Source organism: Chiloscyllium plagiosum, unplaced genomic scaffold, assembly GCF_037043375.1.
Source record: "Chiloscyllium plagiosum isolate Xiang-an unplaced genomic scaffold, Cpla_swu_hap1 HiC_scaffold_1, whole genome shotgun sequence".
Classification (NCBI taxonomy): domain Eukaryota; kingdom Metazoa; phylum Chordata; class Chondrichthyes; order Orectolobiformes; family Hemiscylliidae; genus Chiloscyllium; species Chiloscyllium plagiosum.
The window spans coordinates 169358580-169375185 of NW_028270139.1; the positions used below are offsets into that span (position 1 = coordinate 169358580).

General features: G+C 48.5%; 1 protein-coding gene across 1 annotated transcript in view; it reads left to right on the plus strand.

The window, feature by feature from the left end:
- Positions 1-16105, plus strand: part of LOC148152293 (disintegrin and metalloproteinase domain-containing protein 12-like) — a 236154-nt gene extending 220049 nt beyond the window's left edge. The window contains exons 18-19 of the mRNA XM_087985877.1: positions 15717-15831; positions 15963-16105. Of these exons, the coding sequence (XP_087842003.1) occupies positions 15717-15831; positions 15963-16105 (258 nt within the window). The remainder of the gene's footprint in view (positions 1-15716; positions 15832-15962) is intronic.
- The last annotated feature ends 501 nt before the right edge of the window (positions 16106-16606 follow it).

Sequence of the window (16606 nt, forward strand, 5' to 3'; positions counted from 1 at the left end):
TCCCATATCTCATCCTAATCATCTGGACCATCCTTCCTCCATCTCCCTATCTCATCCCAGTCATCTGGACCATCCTTCCTCCATTTACCCTATCTCATCCGGATCATCTGGACCATCCGTCCTACATCTCCCCTAACTCATCCCGGTCATCTGGACCATCCTTCCTCCATCTCCCCTACTTCATCCCAGTCATCTGGACCATCATTCCTCCATTTCCCCTATCTCCTCCTAATCATCTGGACCATCCTTCCTCCATCTCCCCTATCTCATCCCAGTCATCTCGACCATCCTTCCTCCATCTCCCCTACCTCATCCCGGTCATCTGGACCATCATTCCTCCATTTCCCCTATCTCCTCCTGATCATCTGGACCATCCTTCCACCATCTCCCCTATTTCATCCTGATCATCTAGATCATCCTTCCTCCATCTCCCCTACTTCATCCCAGTCATCTAGACCATCCGTCTGCCATCTCCCCTATCTCATCCCGGTCATCTGGACCATCCTTCCTCCATCTCCCCTATCTCATCCTGATCATCTAGATCATTCTTCCTCCATCTCCGGTATCTCCTCCTGATCATCTTGACCATCCTTCCTCCATCTACCCTGTCTCATCCCGGTCACCTGGACCATCCTTCCTCCATCTACACTATCTCATCCCGGTCATCTGGACCATCCTTCCTCCATCTCCCTATCTCATCCCGGTCATCTGGACCACCCTTACTCCATCTAGACTATCTCATCCCGGTCATCTGGACCATCCTTCCCCCATCTACCCTATCTCATCCCAGTCATATAGAACATCCTTCCTCCATGTCCCCAATCTCATCCCAGTCATCTGGACCACCCTTACTCCATCTCCCTATCTCATCCCAGTCATCTGGACCACCCTTCCTCCATCTATCCCATCTCATCCTGATCATCTGGACCATCCTTCCTCCATCTCCCCTCCCGCATCCCGGTCATCTGGACCATCCTTCCTCCATCTCCCCTATCTCATCCTGATCATCTAGAACATCCTTCCTCCATCTATTCTATCTCATCCCGGTCATCTAGACCATCCTTCCTCCACCTCCCCTACCGCATCCCGGTCATCTAGACCATCCTTCCTCCATCTCCCGCACATCGCATCCCTAGTCATCTGGACCATCCATCCTCCACTTCCCCTATCTCATCCCGGTCATCTGGACCATCCTTCCTCCATCTCCCTATCTCATCCGAGTCATCTGGACCATCCTTCCTTCACCAACCCTATCTCATCCCGGTCATCTGGACCATCCTTCCTCCATCTACCCTACCTCATCCCGGTCATCTGGGCCATCCTTCCTCCTTCTCCCTATCTCATCCCAGTCATATAGAACATCCTTCCTCCATGTCCCCAATCTCATCCCAGTCATCTGGACCATCCTTCCTCCATCTCCCTTATCTCCTCCTGATCATCTAGACCATCCTTCCTCTATCTCCCTTATCTCCTCCTGATCATCTAGATCATCCTTCCTCCATTTCCCCTATCTCATCCCAGTCATCTGGACCATCCTTCCTCCATCTCCCCTATCTCATCCTGATCTTCTGGACCACCCTTCCTCCATCTACCCTACCTCATCCCAGTCATCTGGACCATCCTTCCTCCACCTCCCCTATCTCACCCCGGTCATCCAAACCATATTTCCTCCATCTCCCCTATCTCATCCCGGTCATCTGGACCATCCTTCCTCCATCTACCATATCTCATCCCGGTCATCTGGACCATCCTTCCTCCATCTACCCTATCTCATCCTGATCATCCGGACTATCCTTCCTCCATCTCCCATATCTCATCCTACTCATCTGGAACATCCTTCCTCCATCTCCCGTATCTCATCGCGGTCATCTGGACCATCCTTCCTCCATCTACCCTGTCTCATCCCGGTCATCTGGACCATCCTTCCTCCCTCTACCCAATCTCATCCCAGTCATCTGGACCATCCTTCCTCCCTCTACCCTATCTCATCCCAGTCATCTAGACCATCCTTCCTCCATCTCCCCAATCTCATCCCAGTCATCTGGACCATCCTTCCTCCATCTCCCTATCTCATCCCGGTCATCAAGACCATCCTTCCTCCATCTACCCTAACTCATCCCGGTCATCTGGACCACCCTTCCTCCATCTACCATATCTCATCCCGCTCATCTGGACCATCCTTCCTCCATCTCCCCTCCCTCATCCCGGTCATCTGGACCACCCTTCCTCCATCTCCGTTATCTCATCCCGGGATTCTGTACCATCCTTCCTCCATTTCCTCTATCTCATCCCAGTCATCTGGACCATCCTTCCTCCATCTACCCTATCTCTTCCCAGTCATCTGGACCATCCTTCCTCCATCTCCCTATCTCATCCCGGTCATCTGGACCACCCTTCCTCCATCTCCCTATCTCATCCCAGTCATCTAGACCATCCTTCCTCCATCTCCCTATCTCATCCCGGTCATCTGGACCACCCTTCCTCCATCTATCCTATCTCATCCTAATCATCTGGACCATCCTTCCTCCATCTCCCCTCCCGCATCCCGGTCATCAGGATCAACCTTCCTCCATCTCCCCTATCTCATCCTGATCATCCAGAACATCCTTCCTACATGTCCCCAATCTCATCCCAGTCATCTGGACCATCCTTCCTCCACCTCCCTTATCTCATCCCGGTCATCTGGCCCATCCTTCCACCAACTCCCCTATCTCATTCCAGTCATCTGGACCATCCTTCCTCCATCTACCCTGTCTCATCCCGGTCACCTGGACCATCCTTCCTCCATTTACCCTATCTCATCCGGATCATCTGGACCATCCTTCCTCCATCTCCCATATCTCATCCTAATCATCTGGACCATCCTTCCTCCATCTCCCTATCTCATCCCAGTCATCTGGACCATCCTTCCTCCATTTACCCTATCTCATCCGGATCATCTGGACCATCCGTCCTACATCTCCCCTAACTCATCCCGGTCATCTGGACCATCCTTCCTCCATCTCCCCTACTTCATCCCAGTCATCTGGACCATCATTCCTCCATTTCCCCTATCTCCTCCTAATCATCTGGACCATCCTTCCTCCATCTCCCCTATCTCATCCCAGTCATCTCGACCATCCTTCCTCCATCTCCCCTACCTCATCCCGGTCATCTGGACCATCATTCCTCCATTTCCCCTATCTCCTCCTGATCATCTGGACCATCCTTCCACCATCTCCCCTATTTCATCCTGATCATCTAGATCATCCTTCCGCCATCTCCCCTACTTCATCCCAGTGATCTAGACCATCTGTCTGCCATCTCCCCTATCTCATCCCGGTCATCTGGACCATCCTTCCTCCATCTCCCCTATCTCATCCTGATCATCTAGATCATTCTTCCTCCATCTCCGGTATCTCCTCCTGATCATCTTGACCATCCTTCCTCCATCTACCCTGTCTCATCCCGGTCACCTGGACCATCCTTCCTCCATCTACACTATCTCATCCCGGTCATCTGGACCATCCTTCCTCCATCTCCCTATCTCATCCCGGTCATCTGGACCATCCTTACTCCATCTAGACTATCTCATCCCGGTCATCTGGACCATCCTTCCCCCATCTACCCTATCTCATCCCAGTCATATAGAACATCCTTCCTCCATGTCCCTATCTCATCCCAGTCATCTGGACCACCCTTCCTCCATCTATCCCATCTCATCCTGATCATCTGGACCATCCTTCCTCCATCTCCCCTCCCGCATCCCGGTCATCTGGACCATCCTTCCTCCATCTCCCCTATCTCATCCTGATCATCTAGAACATCCTTCCTCCATCTATTCTATCTCATCCCGGTCATCTAGACCATCCTTCCTCCACCTCCCCTACCGCATCCCGGTCATCTAGACCATCCTTCCTCCATCTCCCGCATCGCATCCCTAGTCATCTGGACCATCCATCCTCCACTTCCCCTATCTCATCCCGGTCATCTGGACCATCCTTCCTCCATCTCCCTATCTCATCCGAGTCATCTGGACCATCCTTCCTTCACCTACCCTATCTCATCCCGGTCATCTGGGCCATCCTTCCTCCTTCTCCCTATCTCATCCCAGTCATATAGAACATCCTTCCTCCATGTCCCCAATCTCATCCCAGTCATCTGGACCATCCTTCCTCCATCTCCCTTATCTCCTCCTGATCATCTAGATCATCCTTCCTCCATTTCCCCTATCTCATCCCAGTCATCTAGACTATCCTTCCTCCATCTCCCCTATCTCATCCTGATCTTCTGGACCACCCTTCCTCCATCTACCCTACCTCATCCCAGTCATCTGGACCATCCTTCCTCCATCTCCCATATCTCATCCTAATCATCTGGACCATCCTTCCTCCATCTCCCCTATCTCATCTCAGTCATCTAGACCATCCTTCCTCCATCTCCCCTACCTCATCTCAGTCATCTAGACCATCCGTCTGCCATCTCCCCATCTCATCCCGGTCATCTGGCCCATCCTTCCTCCATCTCCTCTACCTCATTTTAGTCATCTGGACCATCCTTCCTCCATCTCCCTTATCTCCTCCTGGTCATCTAGATCATCCTTCCTCCATTTCCCCTATCTCATCCCAGTTATCTAGACTATCCTTCCTCCATCTACCCTATCTCATCCCGGTCACCTGGACCATCCTTCCTCCATCTCCCATATCTCATCCCGGTCATCTGGACCATCCTTCCTCAATCTACCCTATCTCATACTGATCATCTGGACCATCCTTCCTCCATCTACCCTGTCTCATCCCGGTCATCTGGACCATCCTTCCTCCAGATCCCTTATCTCATCCCAGTCATCTGGACCATCCTTCCTCCATCTCCCCTGTCTCATCCCGGTTACCTGGACCATCCTTCCTCCATCTACCCGATCTCATCCCAGTCATCTGGACCATCATTCCTCCATCTAAACTGTATCATCCCAGTCATCTGGATCATCCTTCCTCCATCTACCCTATCGCATCCCGGTCAACTGGACCACCCTTCCTCCATCTCCCCTATCTCATCCTGATCTTCTGGACCACCCTTCCTCCATCTACCCTATCTCATCCTGATCATCTGGATCATCCTTCCTCCATCTCCCCTATCCCATCCCGGTCATCTGGACCACCCTTCCTCCATCTACCCTATCTCATCCTAATCTTCTGGACCACCCTTCCTCCATCTACCCTACCTCATCCCAGTCATCTGGACCATCCTTCCTCCATCTCCCATATCTCATCCTAATCATCTAGACCATCCTTCCTCCATCTCCCCTATCTCATCTCAGTTATCTGGACCATCCTTCCTCCATCTACCCTGTCTCATCCTGATCATCTGGACCATCCTTCCTTCATCTCCCATATCTCATCCCAGTCACCTAGACCATCCTTCCTCCATCTACCCTTTCTCATCCCGGTCATATAGAACATCCTTCCTCCATGTCCCCAATCTCATCCCAGTCAACGAGACCATCCTTCCTCCATTTCCCTATCTCATCCCGGTCATCTAGACCATCCTTCCTCCATCTATCCTATCTCATCCCAGTCATCTGTACCATTCTTCCTCCACCTCGCCTATCTCATCCCGGTCATCTGTACCATCCTTCCTCCATCTCCCCTATCTCATCCCAGTCATCTGGACCATCCGTCCTCCATTTCCCCTACCTCATCCCGGTCATCTGGACCATCCTTCCTCCATCTCCCCTACCTCATCCCAGTCATCTAGAATATCCGTCTGCCATCTCCCCTATCTCATTCCAGTCATCTGGACCATCCTTCCTCCATCTCTCCTATCTCATCCCAGTCATCTAGATCGTCCTTCCTCCATCTTCCCTATCTCCTCCTGATCATCTAGATCATCCTTTCTCCATTTCCCCTTTCTCATCCCAGTCATCTATACTATCCTTCCTCCATCTACCCTATCTCATCCCGGACATCTGGACCATCCTTCCTCCATCTACCCTATCACATCCCGGTCACCTGGACCATTCTTCCTCCATCTCCCATATCTCATCCCGGTCATCTGGACCATCCTTCCTCCATATCCCTTATCTCATCCCAGTCATCTGGACCATCCTTCCTCCATCTACCCTGTCTCATCCCGGTCATCTGGACCATCCTTCCTCCATATCCCTTATCTCATCCCAGTCATCTGGATCATCCTTCCTCCATCTACCCTATCTCATCCCAGTCATCTGGACCATCCTTCCTCCATCTACCCTATCGCATCCCGGTCAACTGGACCACCCTTCCTCCATCTCCCCTATCTCATCCTGATCATCTGGATCATCCTTCCTCCATCTCCCCTATCTCATCCCGGTCATCTAGACTAACCTTCCTCCATCTACCCTACCTCATCCCAGTCATCTGGACCATCCTTCCTCCATCTACCCATATCTCATCCTGATCATCTGAACCATCCTTCCTCCATCTCCCATATCTCATTCCAGTCATCTGGACCATCCTTCCTCTATCTACCCTATCTCAATCCGGTCAAATGTAGGTCCGACCAGGTAAGGACAGCAGTTTCCTTCCCAAAACGACATTAGTGAACCAGATGGTTTTTCCTGGCAATTTACAATGGATTCGTGGATATCATTAGACTCTTAATTTCTGATTTTCTTTTATTGAATTCAAATCCCATGACAGGTGTAGTGATTTTGATGAGGTCTGCCAGGTATGGACCTCATAGAATAAGAGTTCCCTCTTTGGGGCTTTAATCTACTCGAATCAGGGACCCCTGCTTAGCAGGTAGACACAAGAAGGTCAAGGGTTCTGTTTACGCTGAGAGCGAACTCTGAAGGAGCTGGATCAATGTCAAGGGCTCTCCACATGTAAAGAAAGGGTGACTTGGTGACAGAATCCCGGTCTCTGTGCCATTATCTCAGTGGTGACAGGCAAAAAAACACATTCTTGAAGAAATACACTTGCGACAGTCACCTTGAGTTGGGGTAAGCATGTCTGGTATTGGGCTGTTCTTGGGAAACTTGACTCGTTCGATCCTACCATGAAAGACTGGGCTCAGTGTGAGGAAAGAATGTGTTATGATTTCTGGGCAAGTGATGTTGGGGCACATGAAAAGCAATGATTAATTCTCCTGACATCCTGTGGACCCACAGCTTTTTCTGCTATTAGAACCTAACTTTCCCTGAGGCACCAGATACGAAAACCTTTCATGAGTTGATGGATTTATTAAAGAATATTATGACTCACAGCCTCCTCTAATTTTGAGATGCTGTTGGTTTTATTGGGCAATTTGAACCAGAAGAATCCATGTCGGGATTTTTGACTAGGTTTAAACAACTGGCAGGGGAATGCGACTTTGGTTTAACCCTTAATGAGATACTTAGAGACTGATTTGCAGGTGGAACCGTGCAAAAGCACCTCATAGCTGAAGTGCAACTGGAGATCAGACAGGCACTACAACTGGCTGTATCGTTGCAAAATGCAGCAGATGGAGCATATGATTGCAGGGCTTTCCAATGGAAGTGGACACCCTCACTAGGCCACCTGAGCTTGGGCAACACAATTAGAGTGAAAGCAATTGTATAGCCTCACTCAGGACATACCCTGAACAGAAGGACTCTAGGTCGGCCCACAGCAAAACCCTAAAACAATACCAAGCCTCAGGCCAGCACGCCAGTGTTAGTTGCTGCCAGTATGTGGACTAGAGACAGCAAAAGACTCCTACTAGAACTAAAGAGAGTAAGAAAACTCAGGTCAGTTTTCAGGAGAGTGTATACCCTGGAAGGTCCACCTACATTTTGTTGGAGCAATTAAATTACTAAGCAACATCAAATCAGAACCAATCAAAATGATGTCTCTGATGGAGGTCGATACCAGCATATCTATATCAGTGATCGCTGAGCCAGTTTTAACAAAATTTGCTCTAGACTCCAATCTTTCGGGATGGAAGGCAGGTTATGAATAAACTTTCTGTCATAATTTACCAGCCAAGAAATAACCAGAGCTTTGGTACACATGTGGGAGCACAGCCAACTTTGTTCACCCTTACTTTATCTTCCCCTGGGTTTAACCAGGTCTTGTCGACTCTGTAGCCCAATGAAGTCACTGAGGGGACCTGGAACACATATTTTCCTTTTCTTAGGCATAAACCCAGATGAAAAAAACATCCAAACACCACATCCAAGTTCTCGAAGTATTCCTTATTCGTCTTGCCTGTTAATAGTACATTATCTAAATAAATGATGTCCGGAGCTCGATCTTGCAACATTTTCTTCATCATCCCCTGAAAAATTGAACAGGTTGATGATATCCCAAATGGCAGTTTTGTATATTAGTAACAATCCATATGGCTATTAATTGCAGCATGTTTCTGGGAATCTTTGTCGAAACTCAATTGCAAGTAAGGGTAGCTCATGCCCAGCTTCAAGAAGGACTTCCCACCCCCCCACTCCCATCCAGCTTTGCATAAAAGTCCTCTATCCAAGGGATTGGGAATGTATCCAATTGCAAAAAGTGGTTTACCATTTGTTAAAAATCCCCACAAAGATGAACTGACCGGTCGGCTTTCAAAATCAGTATGACCAGTGCCGCCATTTCCGCAAATTGGACAGACTCGATAATTCCTCCACTTTCCAATCTTCTGATTTCTGCCTCAACACTTTCCCATGGGCAGGCCTTGTAGAAAAATGGTCAACATGCAAGGTGGCCTTAGCTCCTCTAATGGTCCCTGAGACCTTCCTGGAAGACTTAACGGTCTTTAATTGGAACTTCACTCAGGCAGCCATTACTCAATTGAAAAGTGGTGAAGCACTCTAGATGAATCTCTCTCAACCAATTTCACCCCCTCCAGCTTGGGCCGAGTCTTTTACTACAATCACTGGGAACTGAACCAGTTGCTTCTCATAAGAGACCAGAACTAAAGTTGTGTCCTTAATCTGTAAGGGATCCCTGGTATAGGCTCTCAGTCTAGCCAAGGCCTTAATCTGTACGGGATCCCTGGTACAGGCTCTCAGTCTAGCCAAGGCCTTAATCTGTAAGGGATCCCTGGTATAGGCTCTCAATCTAGCCAAGGCCTTAATCTGTACGGGTTCCCTGGTACAGGCTCTCAGTCTAGCCAAGGCCTTAATCTGTACGGGATCCCTGGTACAGGCTCTCAGTCTAGCCAAGGCCTTAATCTGTAAGGGATCCCTGGTATAGGCTCTCAGTCTAGCCAAGGCCTTAATCTGTACGGGTTCCCTGGTACAGGCTCTCAGTCTAGCCAAGGCCTTAATCTGTAAGGGATCCCTGGTATAGGCTCTCAGTCTAGCTAAGGTCTTAATCTGTACGGGATCCCTGGTACAGGCTCTCAGTCTAGCCAAGGCCTTAATCTGTAAGGAATCCCTGGTATAGGCTCTCAATCTAGCCAAGGCCTTAATCTGTACGGGTTCCCTGGTACAGGCTCTCAGTCTAGCCAAGGCCTTAATCTGTACGGGATCCCTGGTACAGGCTCTCAATCTAGCCAAGGCCTTAATCTGTAAGGGATCCCTGGTATAGGCTCTCAGTCTAGCCAAGGCCTTAATCTGTACGGGATCCCTGGTACAGGCTCTCAGTCTAGCCAAGGCCTTAATCTGTATGGGATCCCTGGTATAGGCTCTCAATCTAGTCAAGGCCTTAATCTGTAAGGGATCCCTGGTACAGGCTCTCAGTCTAGCTAAGGTCTTAATCTGTACGGGATCCCTGGTACAGGCTCTCAGTCTAGCCAAGGCCTTAATCTGTATGGGATCCCTGGTATAGGCTCTCAATCTAGCCAAGGCCTTAATCTGTAAGGGATCCCTGGTACAGGCTCTCAGTCTAGCCAAGGCCTTAATCTGTACGGGATCCCTGGTATAGGCTCTCAGTCTAGCCAAGGCCTTAATCTGTAAGGGATCCCTGGTACAGGCTCTCAGTCTAGCCAAGGACGTAATCTGTAAGGGATCCCTGGTATAGGCTCTCAATCTAGCCAAGGCCTTAATCTGTAAGGGATCCCTGGTACAGGCTCTCAGTCTAGCCAAGGCCTTAATCTGTACGGGATCCCTGGTATAGGCTCTCAGTCTAGCCAAGGCCTTAATCTGTAAGGGATCCCTGGTACAGGCTCTCAATCTAGCCAAGGCCTTAATCTGTATGGGATCCCTGGTATAGGCTCTCAATCTAGCCAAGGCCTTAATCTGTAAGGGATCCCTGGTACAGGCTCTCAGTCTAGCCAAGGCCTTAATCTGTACGGGATCCCTGGTATAGGCTCTCAGTCTAGCCAAGGCCTTAATCTGTACGGGATCCCTGGTATAGGCTCTCAGTCTAGCCAAGGTCTTAATCTGTACGGGATCCCTGGTATAGGCTCTCAGTCTAGCCAAGGTCTTAATCTGTACGGGATCCCTGGTATAGGCTCTCAGTCTAGCCAAGGCCTTAATCTGTACGGGATCCCTGGTATAGGCTCTCAGTCTAGCCAAGGCCTTAATCTGTATGGGATCCCTGGTATAGGCTCTCAGTCTAGCCAAGGCCTTAATCTGTACGGGATCCCTGGTACAGGCTCTCAGTCTAGCCAAGGCCTTAATCTGTAAGGGATCCCTGGTATAGGCTCTCAATCTAGCCAAGGCCTTAATCTGTACGGGTTCCCTGGTACAGGCTCTCAGTCTAGCCAAGGCCTTAATCTGTACGGGATCCCTGGTACAGGCTCTCAGTCTAGCCAAGGCCTTAATCTGTAAGGGATCCCTGGTATAGGCTCTCAGTCTAGCCAAGGCCTTAATCTGTACGGGTTCCCTGGTATAGGCTCTCAGTCTAGCCAAGGCCTTAATCTGTACGGGATCCCTGGTACAGGCTCTCAGTCTAGCCAAGGCCTTAATCTGTAAGGGATCCCTGGTATAGGCTCTCAGTCTAGCTAAGGTCTTAATCTGTACGGGATCCCTGGTACAGGCTCTCAGTCTAGCCAAGGCCTTAATCTGTATGGGATCCCTGGTATAGGCTCTCAATCTAGTCAAGGCCTTAATCTGTAAGGGATCCCTGGTACAGGCTCTCAGTCTAGCTAAGGTCTTAATCTGTACGGGATCCCTGGTACAGGCTCTCAGTCTAGCCAAGGCCTTAATCTGTAAGGGATCCCTGGTATAGGCTCTCAATCTAGTCAAGGCCTTAATCTGTACGGGTTCCCTGGTACAGGCTCTCAGTCTAGCCAAGGCCTTAATCTGTACGGGATCCCTGGTACAGGCTCTCAGTCTAGCCAAGGCCTTAATCTGTAAGGGATCCCTGGTATAGGCTCTCAGTCTAGCTAAGGTCTTAATCTGTACGGGATCCCTGGTACAGGCTCTCAGTCTAGCCAAGGCCTTAATCTGTATGGGATCCCTGGTATAGGCTCTCAATCTAGTCAAGGCCTTAATCTGTAAGGGATCCCTGGTACAGGCTCTCAGTCTAGCTAAAGTCTTAATCTGTACGGGATCCCTGGTACAGGCTCTCAGTCTAGCCAAGGCCTTAATCTGTATGGGATCCCTGGTATAGGCTCTCAATCTAGCCAAGGCCTTAATCTGTAAGGGATCCCTGGTACAGGCTCTCAGTCTAGCCAAGGCCTTAATCTGTACGGGATCCCTGGTATAGGCTCTCAGTCTAGCCAAGGCCTTAATCTGTAAGGGATCCCTGGTACAGGCTCTCTGTCTAGCCAAGGACGTAATCTGTAAGGGATCCCTGGTATAGGCTCTCAATCTAGCCAAGGCCTTAATCTGTAAGGGATCCCTGGTACAGGCTCTCAGTCTAGCCAAGGCCTTAATCTGTAAGGGATCCCTGGTATAGGCTCTCAATCTAGCCAAGGCCTTAATCTGTACGGGTTCCCTGGTACAGGCTCTCAGTCTAGCCAAGGCCTTAATCTGTACGGGATCCCTGGTACAGGCTCTCAGTCTAGCCAAGGCCTTAATCTGTAAGGGATCCCTGGTATAGGCTCTCAGTCTAGCTAAGGTCTTAATCTGTACGGGATCCCTGGTACAGGCTCTCAGTCTAGCCAAGGCCTTAATCTGTATGGGATCCCTGGTATAGGCTCTCAATCTAGTCAAGGCCTTAATCTGTAAGGGATCCCTGGTACAGGCTCTCAGTCTAGCTAAAGTCTTAATCTGTACGGGATCCCTGGTACAGGCTCTCAGTCTAGCCAAGGCCTTAATCTGTAAGGGATCCCTGGTACAGGCTCTCAATCTAGCCAAGGCCTTAATCTGTATGGGATCCCTGGTATAGGCTCTCAATCTAGCCAAGGCCTTAATCTGTACGGGATCCCTGGTACAGGCTCTCAGTCTAGCCAAGGTCTTAATCTGTACGGGATCCCTGGTATAGGCTCTCAGTCTAGCCAAGGTCTTAATCTGTACGGGATCCCTGGTATAGGCTCTCAGTCTAGCCAAGGCCTTAATCTGTGCGGGTTCCCTGGTACAGGCTCTCAGTCTAGCCAAGGCCTTTATATGTACGGGATCCCTGGTACAGGCTCTCAGTCTAGCCAAGGCCTTAATCTGTACGGGATCCCTGGTATAGGCTCTCAGTCTAGCCAAGGCCTTAATCTGTACGGGATCCCTGGTATAGGCTCTCAGTCTAGCCAAGGCCTTAATCTGTAAGGGATCCCTGGTATAGGCTCTCAGTCTAGCCAAGGCCTTAATCTGTAAGGGATCCCTGGTATAGGCTCTCAGTCTAGCCAAGGCCTTAATCTGTAAGGGATCCCTGGTATAGGCTCTCAGTCTAGCCAAGGCCTTAATCTGTACGGGATCCCTGGTACAGGCTCTCAGTCTAGCCAAGGCCTTAATCTGTACGGGATCCCTGGTATAGGCTCTCAGTCTAGCCAAGGCCTTAATCTGTACGGGATCCCTGGTACAGGATCTCAGTCTAGCCAAGGTCTTGCACAAACCTAAGGGTTGGAGTCCAGAGCGAATTTTGTTAAAATCTGGTTCAATGATCTCTGATATGGATATCCGGTATAGACCTCCATTATAGAGTCATAGAGATGTACAGCACGGAAACAGATCCTTCAGTCCAACTCGACCAGTTATCCCAACCCAATCCAGTCCCACCTGCCAGCACCCGGCCCATATCCCTCCAAACCCTTACTATTCATATACCCATCCAAATGCCTCTTAAATGTTGCAATTGTACCAGCCTCCACCACTTCCTCTGGCAGCTCATTCCATATACGTACCACCCTCTGTGTGAAAAAGTTGCCCCTTCGGTCGCTTTCATATCTTTCTCCTCTCACCCTAAACCTATGCCCTGTAGTTCTGGACTCCCCGACCCCAGGGAAAAGACTTTATCTATTTATCCCATCCATGCCCCTCAGAATTTGAACCGGGTGACCATTTAACCTGTCGTTTATTTTAATTGCTACTAATTTCGATGTTGATAAGTAACACAAGTGCTGGTGGACCTTCCCGGGTAGACACACTCCTGGTTACTGGCCCATGAGTTCTCTTAACTCAATTTAGTTCTAGTAGGACTCTTTTGCTGTTTCAAATCCGCATAGGACAGCAACTCTATCAGCTTGCTGGCCTGAACCTGAAGAATATGATAACCTTTCAGCCGAGGCTTGGTTTTTTTGGGGTTTTGCTGTGAATTGACCTGGATCCCTTGATTAGGATATGCTCTGAGCGTGGTGATTCTATACTCAAGTGGTGTTCCCCAAGCTGAGTCAGACTGGCGAAGGTGTCCACTTCCATTGGAATACTCTGCATCACGTATCTTCCATGTGCTGCATTTTCCAATGATAAAGCCAGTTGTAATGCCTGTTTGACATCCAACTGCACTACAGCTATGAGGCACTTTTGCATGGTTACATCATTAATCCCACTTACAAACCAGTCTCTAAGCATTTCATTAAGGGATAAACCAAAGTCGCATGCTTCAACAATCATCTTAACCTAATCAAAAATCCCATCATGGATTCCCCTGGTTCTTGAATTGCCAAATAAAGCCAATAGCATTTCAGAATTAGAGGAGGCTGGGCGTCATGAGCTAAATCCATCAACTCTTGAAAGGTTTTTGTGTCGGGTGCCTCAGGAAAGGTTAAGCTCTTAATAACAGAAAGCGCTGTGGGTCTACAAACTGCCAGGAGAATTACTCGTTGCTTTTCATTTGCCTGAATGTCATTTGCCTAGAAAAACCAATAACTCATTCTTTCCACATACTGGGCCCAATCTTCAATGGCAGAATCAAAGGAGTCAAGCTTCCCAAGCAATTGCATGATGTTAGAAATGCTTACCTCAACTCAAAGGCGACTAGTGAGCAAGTTTCTCCAGGAGCGTGCTTTTTTCCTTGTTGCCATTGAAATAACTCCACAGAGGCTGGTATCCCATCATCCAGTCGGTCTTTATTTATACGTGGAAGATCTTGACTCTGGCATAGCCTTGTCATAGACAGCACCCAGTGTGTCAGAATCTCTGACAGTCCTATTCATATCAGTCAGCCAGGACTCCTTGATTGTGCCAGATTAACAGCCCCAATCAGGAACTCATATTCTGTGAGGTCTAGCTGGCTGACCTTGCTATAATCACGATACTATCCAGGGATGGTGGTGTCTAGGACATTGTCTGTAAGTTGACCATACCAAGTTCTTGCATGAGTATCTGTGAGACAGCTGTCCCAGTTTTGTCACTAGCCCCCACATGTCATAAAGTTACGCAGCTTGGAAACTGACCCTTCGGTCCAACTCGTCCATGCCAGCCATGTTTCCTGAACTGAACTACTCCCATTTGCCAGAGTTTGGCCCACATCCCCCTAAACCCTTCCTTATCATTGTATTTTAAATGTCGTAACTGTACCTGCCTCTGCCACATCTTCTGGCAGCTCATTCCAGACCCACACCACTCTCTGTGATAAAAAGTTGCCCCTCATTAAGGAGGGCTTTGCAGGGTTGACAGGATTGTTGTTCCTGCTGCCTCAGCCAATGTCAGGTGGTCATTCCTTGCAGCTTTTCAACAGGTTGGTCAGCCATTTGAGGGCAGTTAAGAGTCAGCCATATTGCTGTGGGCCTGGAGTCATATATAGGCCAGACCACATAAGGATAACAGATTTTTAAAAAAGCAATAGAACTGTGTATTACTGATTAGTAATGAAAACAGGGACAGACATCGCTGGAAAAGCACTCAGCAGGTCTGGCAGCATCTGTGGAGAACTATTCTGAAGAAGAGTCACTGGACCTAAAAATTGACTCTGATTTCTCTCCAGACCTGTTGAGTTTTTCCAAGGATGACAGATTTCCTTCCCTAAAGTGAATGAATGAACCAGATGGGTTTGTGCAACAATTGGCGATGGTTTAATTACATTGCTAATTCCATATTTTATTGTACTTTAACCATGCAACTTGTACCTCCTCAGTTAAAATCACAGATTTGGAATCCAGTTCCCCAGAATATTCCTGGGACCACTGGAACACAAATCTAGAAACAGTGTCATTGCATCCCCTTGTAGATTGAACTGCTTCATGACCAAAGGGATTGTGATGGAGATGAATGCTGGAACAGACAGTGAAAAGGCCCACCCCTGTATTTATATCAGGCAGCAGTCAGTGATAAAGCAGCTAAAGATATTTCAACTCAGGATTCCTCCCTCAGTGATGTACTGGAGCCCTGCTAATTGCCATATGACAACCACAGTTATAACTCCAGCTTATGGTTCACTTTCCTCTTGACATATTTTACTTCTGGTGTATTTTTTAAAAACTTTCAGTATTTCCTTTTCTGTAAATGTGTGAAGAAACTGTGAATGTTATGGGTTTTGTTTCAGGTTTGTAACAGTAAGGGGAACTGCCATTGTGATGTTGACTGGGCTCCTCCATTTTGCAATGTCAATGGGCCAGGTGGCAGCATTGATAGTGGGCCAATGAATGATGCAGTCACAGGTAATTATTTCAGTTATTTACATGTTGTTACTTTCTCCTTGTTGTGTCCTGATGCTGTTCAAAGCCATCTATCTTCCACCTCAAGTTGCAGAGCCGTTCTAATAATTTTTCACATTATTGTTGGATTACAGAACAACAGCGAGACAACTTTGTTTTTTCAAGCCAGACTTGCTTCCTTGAGCTGTGTGTAAATAGAACAAGTAAAACAGCTACCTTCCACAAAACGTCCGCCCAGATCATATTTCCTGCATTTATCCTGAAATGCTTGCTTTAACTCATGGATCCTGGTGCTTCACCAGGTTTTGGGCCATTCATTCATGTTCCTCCACCTCACATAAACCTTAACTCTCAAATCCTTTGGGTGTCATGACGTGATGGTACTGGTGTTGGACTGGAATGGACAAAGTTAAAAGTCACACAACACCAGGTTATAGTCCAACATTTTCATTTGGAAGTACTGGCTTTTGGAGCGCTGCTCCTTCATCGGGTGGTTTATCAGGTGGTTTATCGGGTGGTTTATCGCGTGATTTATCGGGTGGTTTATCGGGTGATTTATCGGGTGGTTTATCGGGTGGTTTATCGGGTGGTTTATCGGGTGGTTTATCGCGTGGTTTATCGGGTGGTTTATCGGGTGATTTATCGGGTGATTTATCGGATGGTTTATCAGGTGGTTTATCAGGTGGTTTATCGGATGGTTTATCAGGTGGTTTATCAGGTGGTTTATCGGGTGGTTTATCGGGTGGTTTATCGGGTGATTTATCGGGAAGTTTATCGG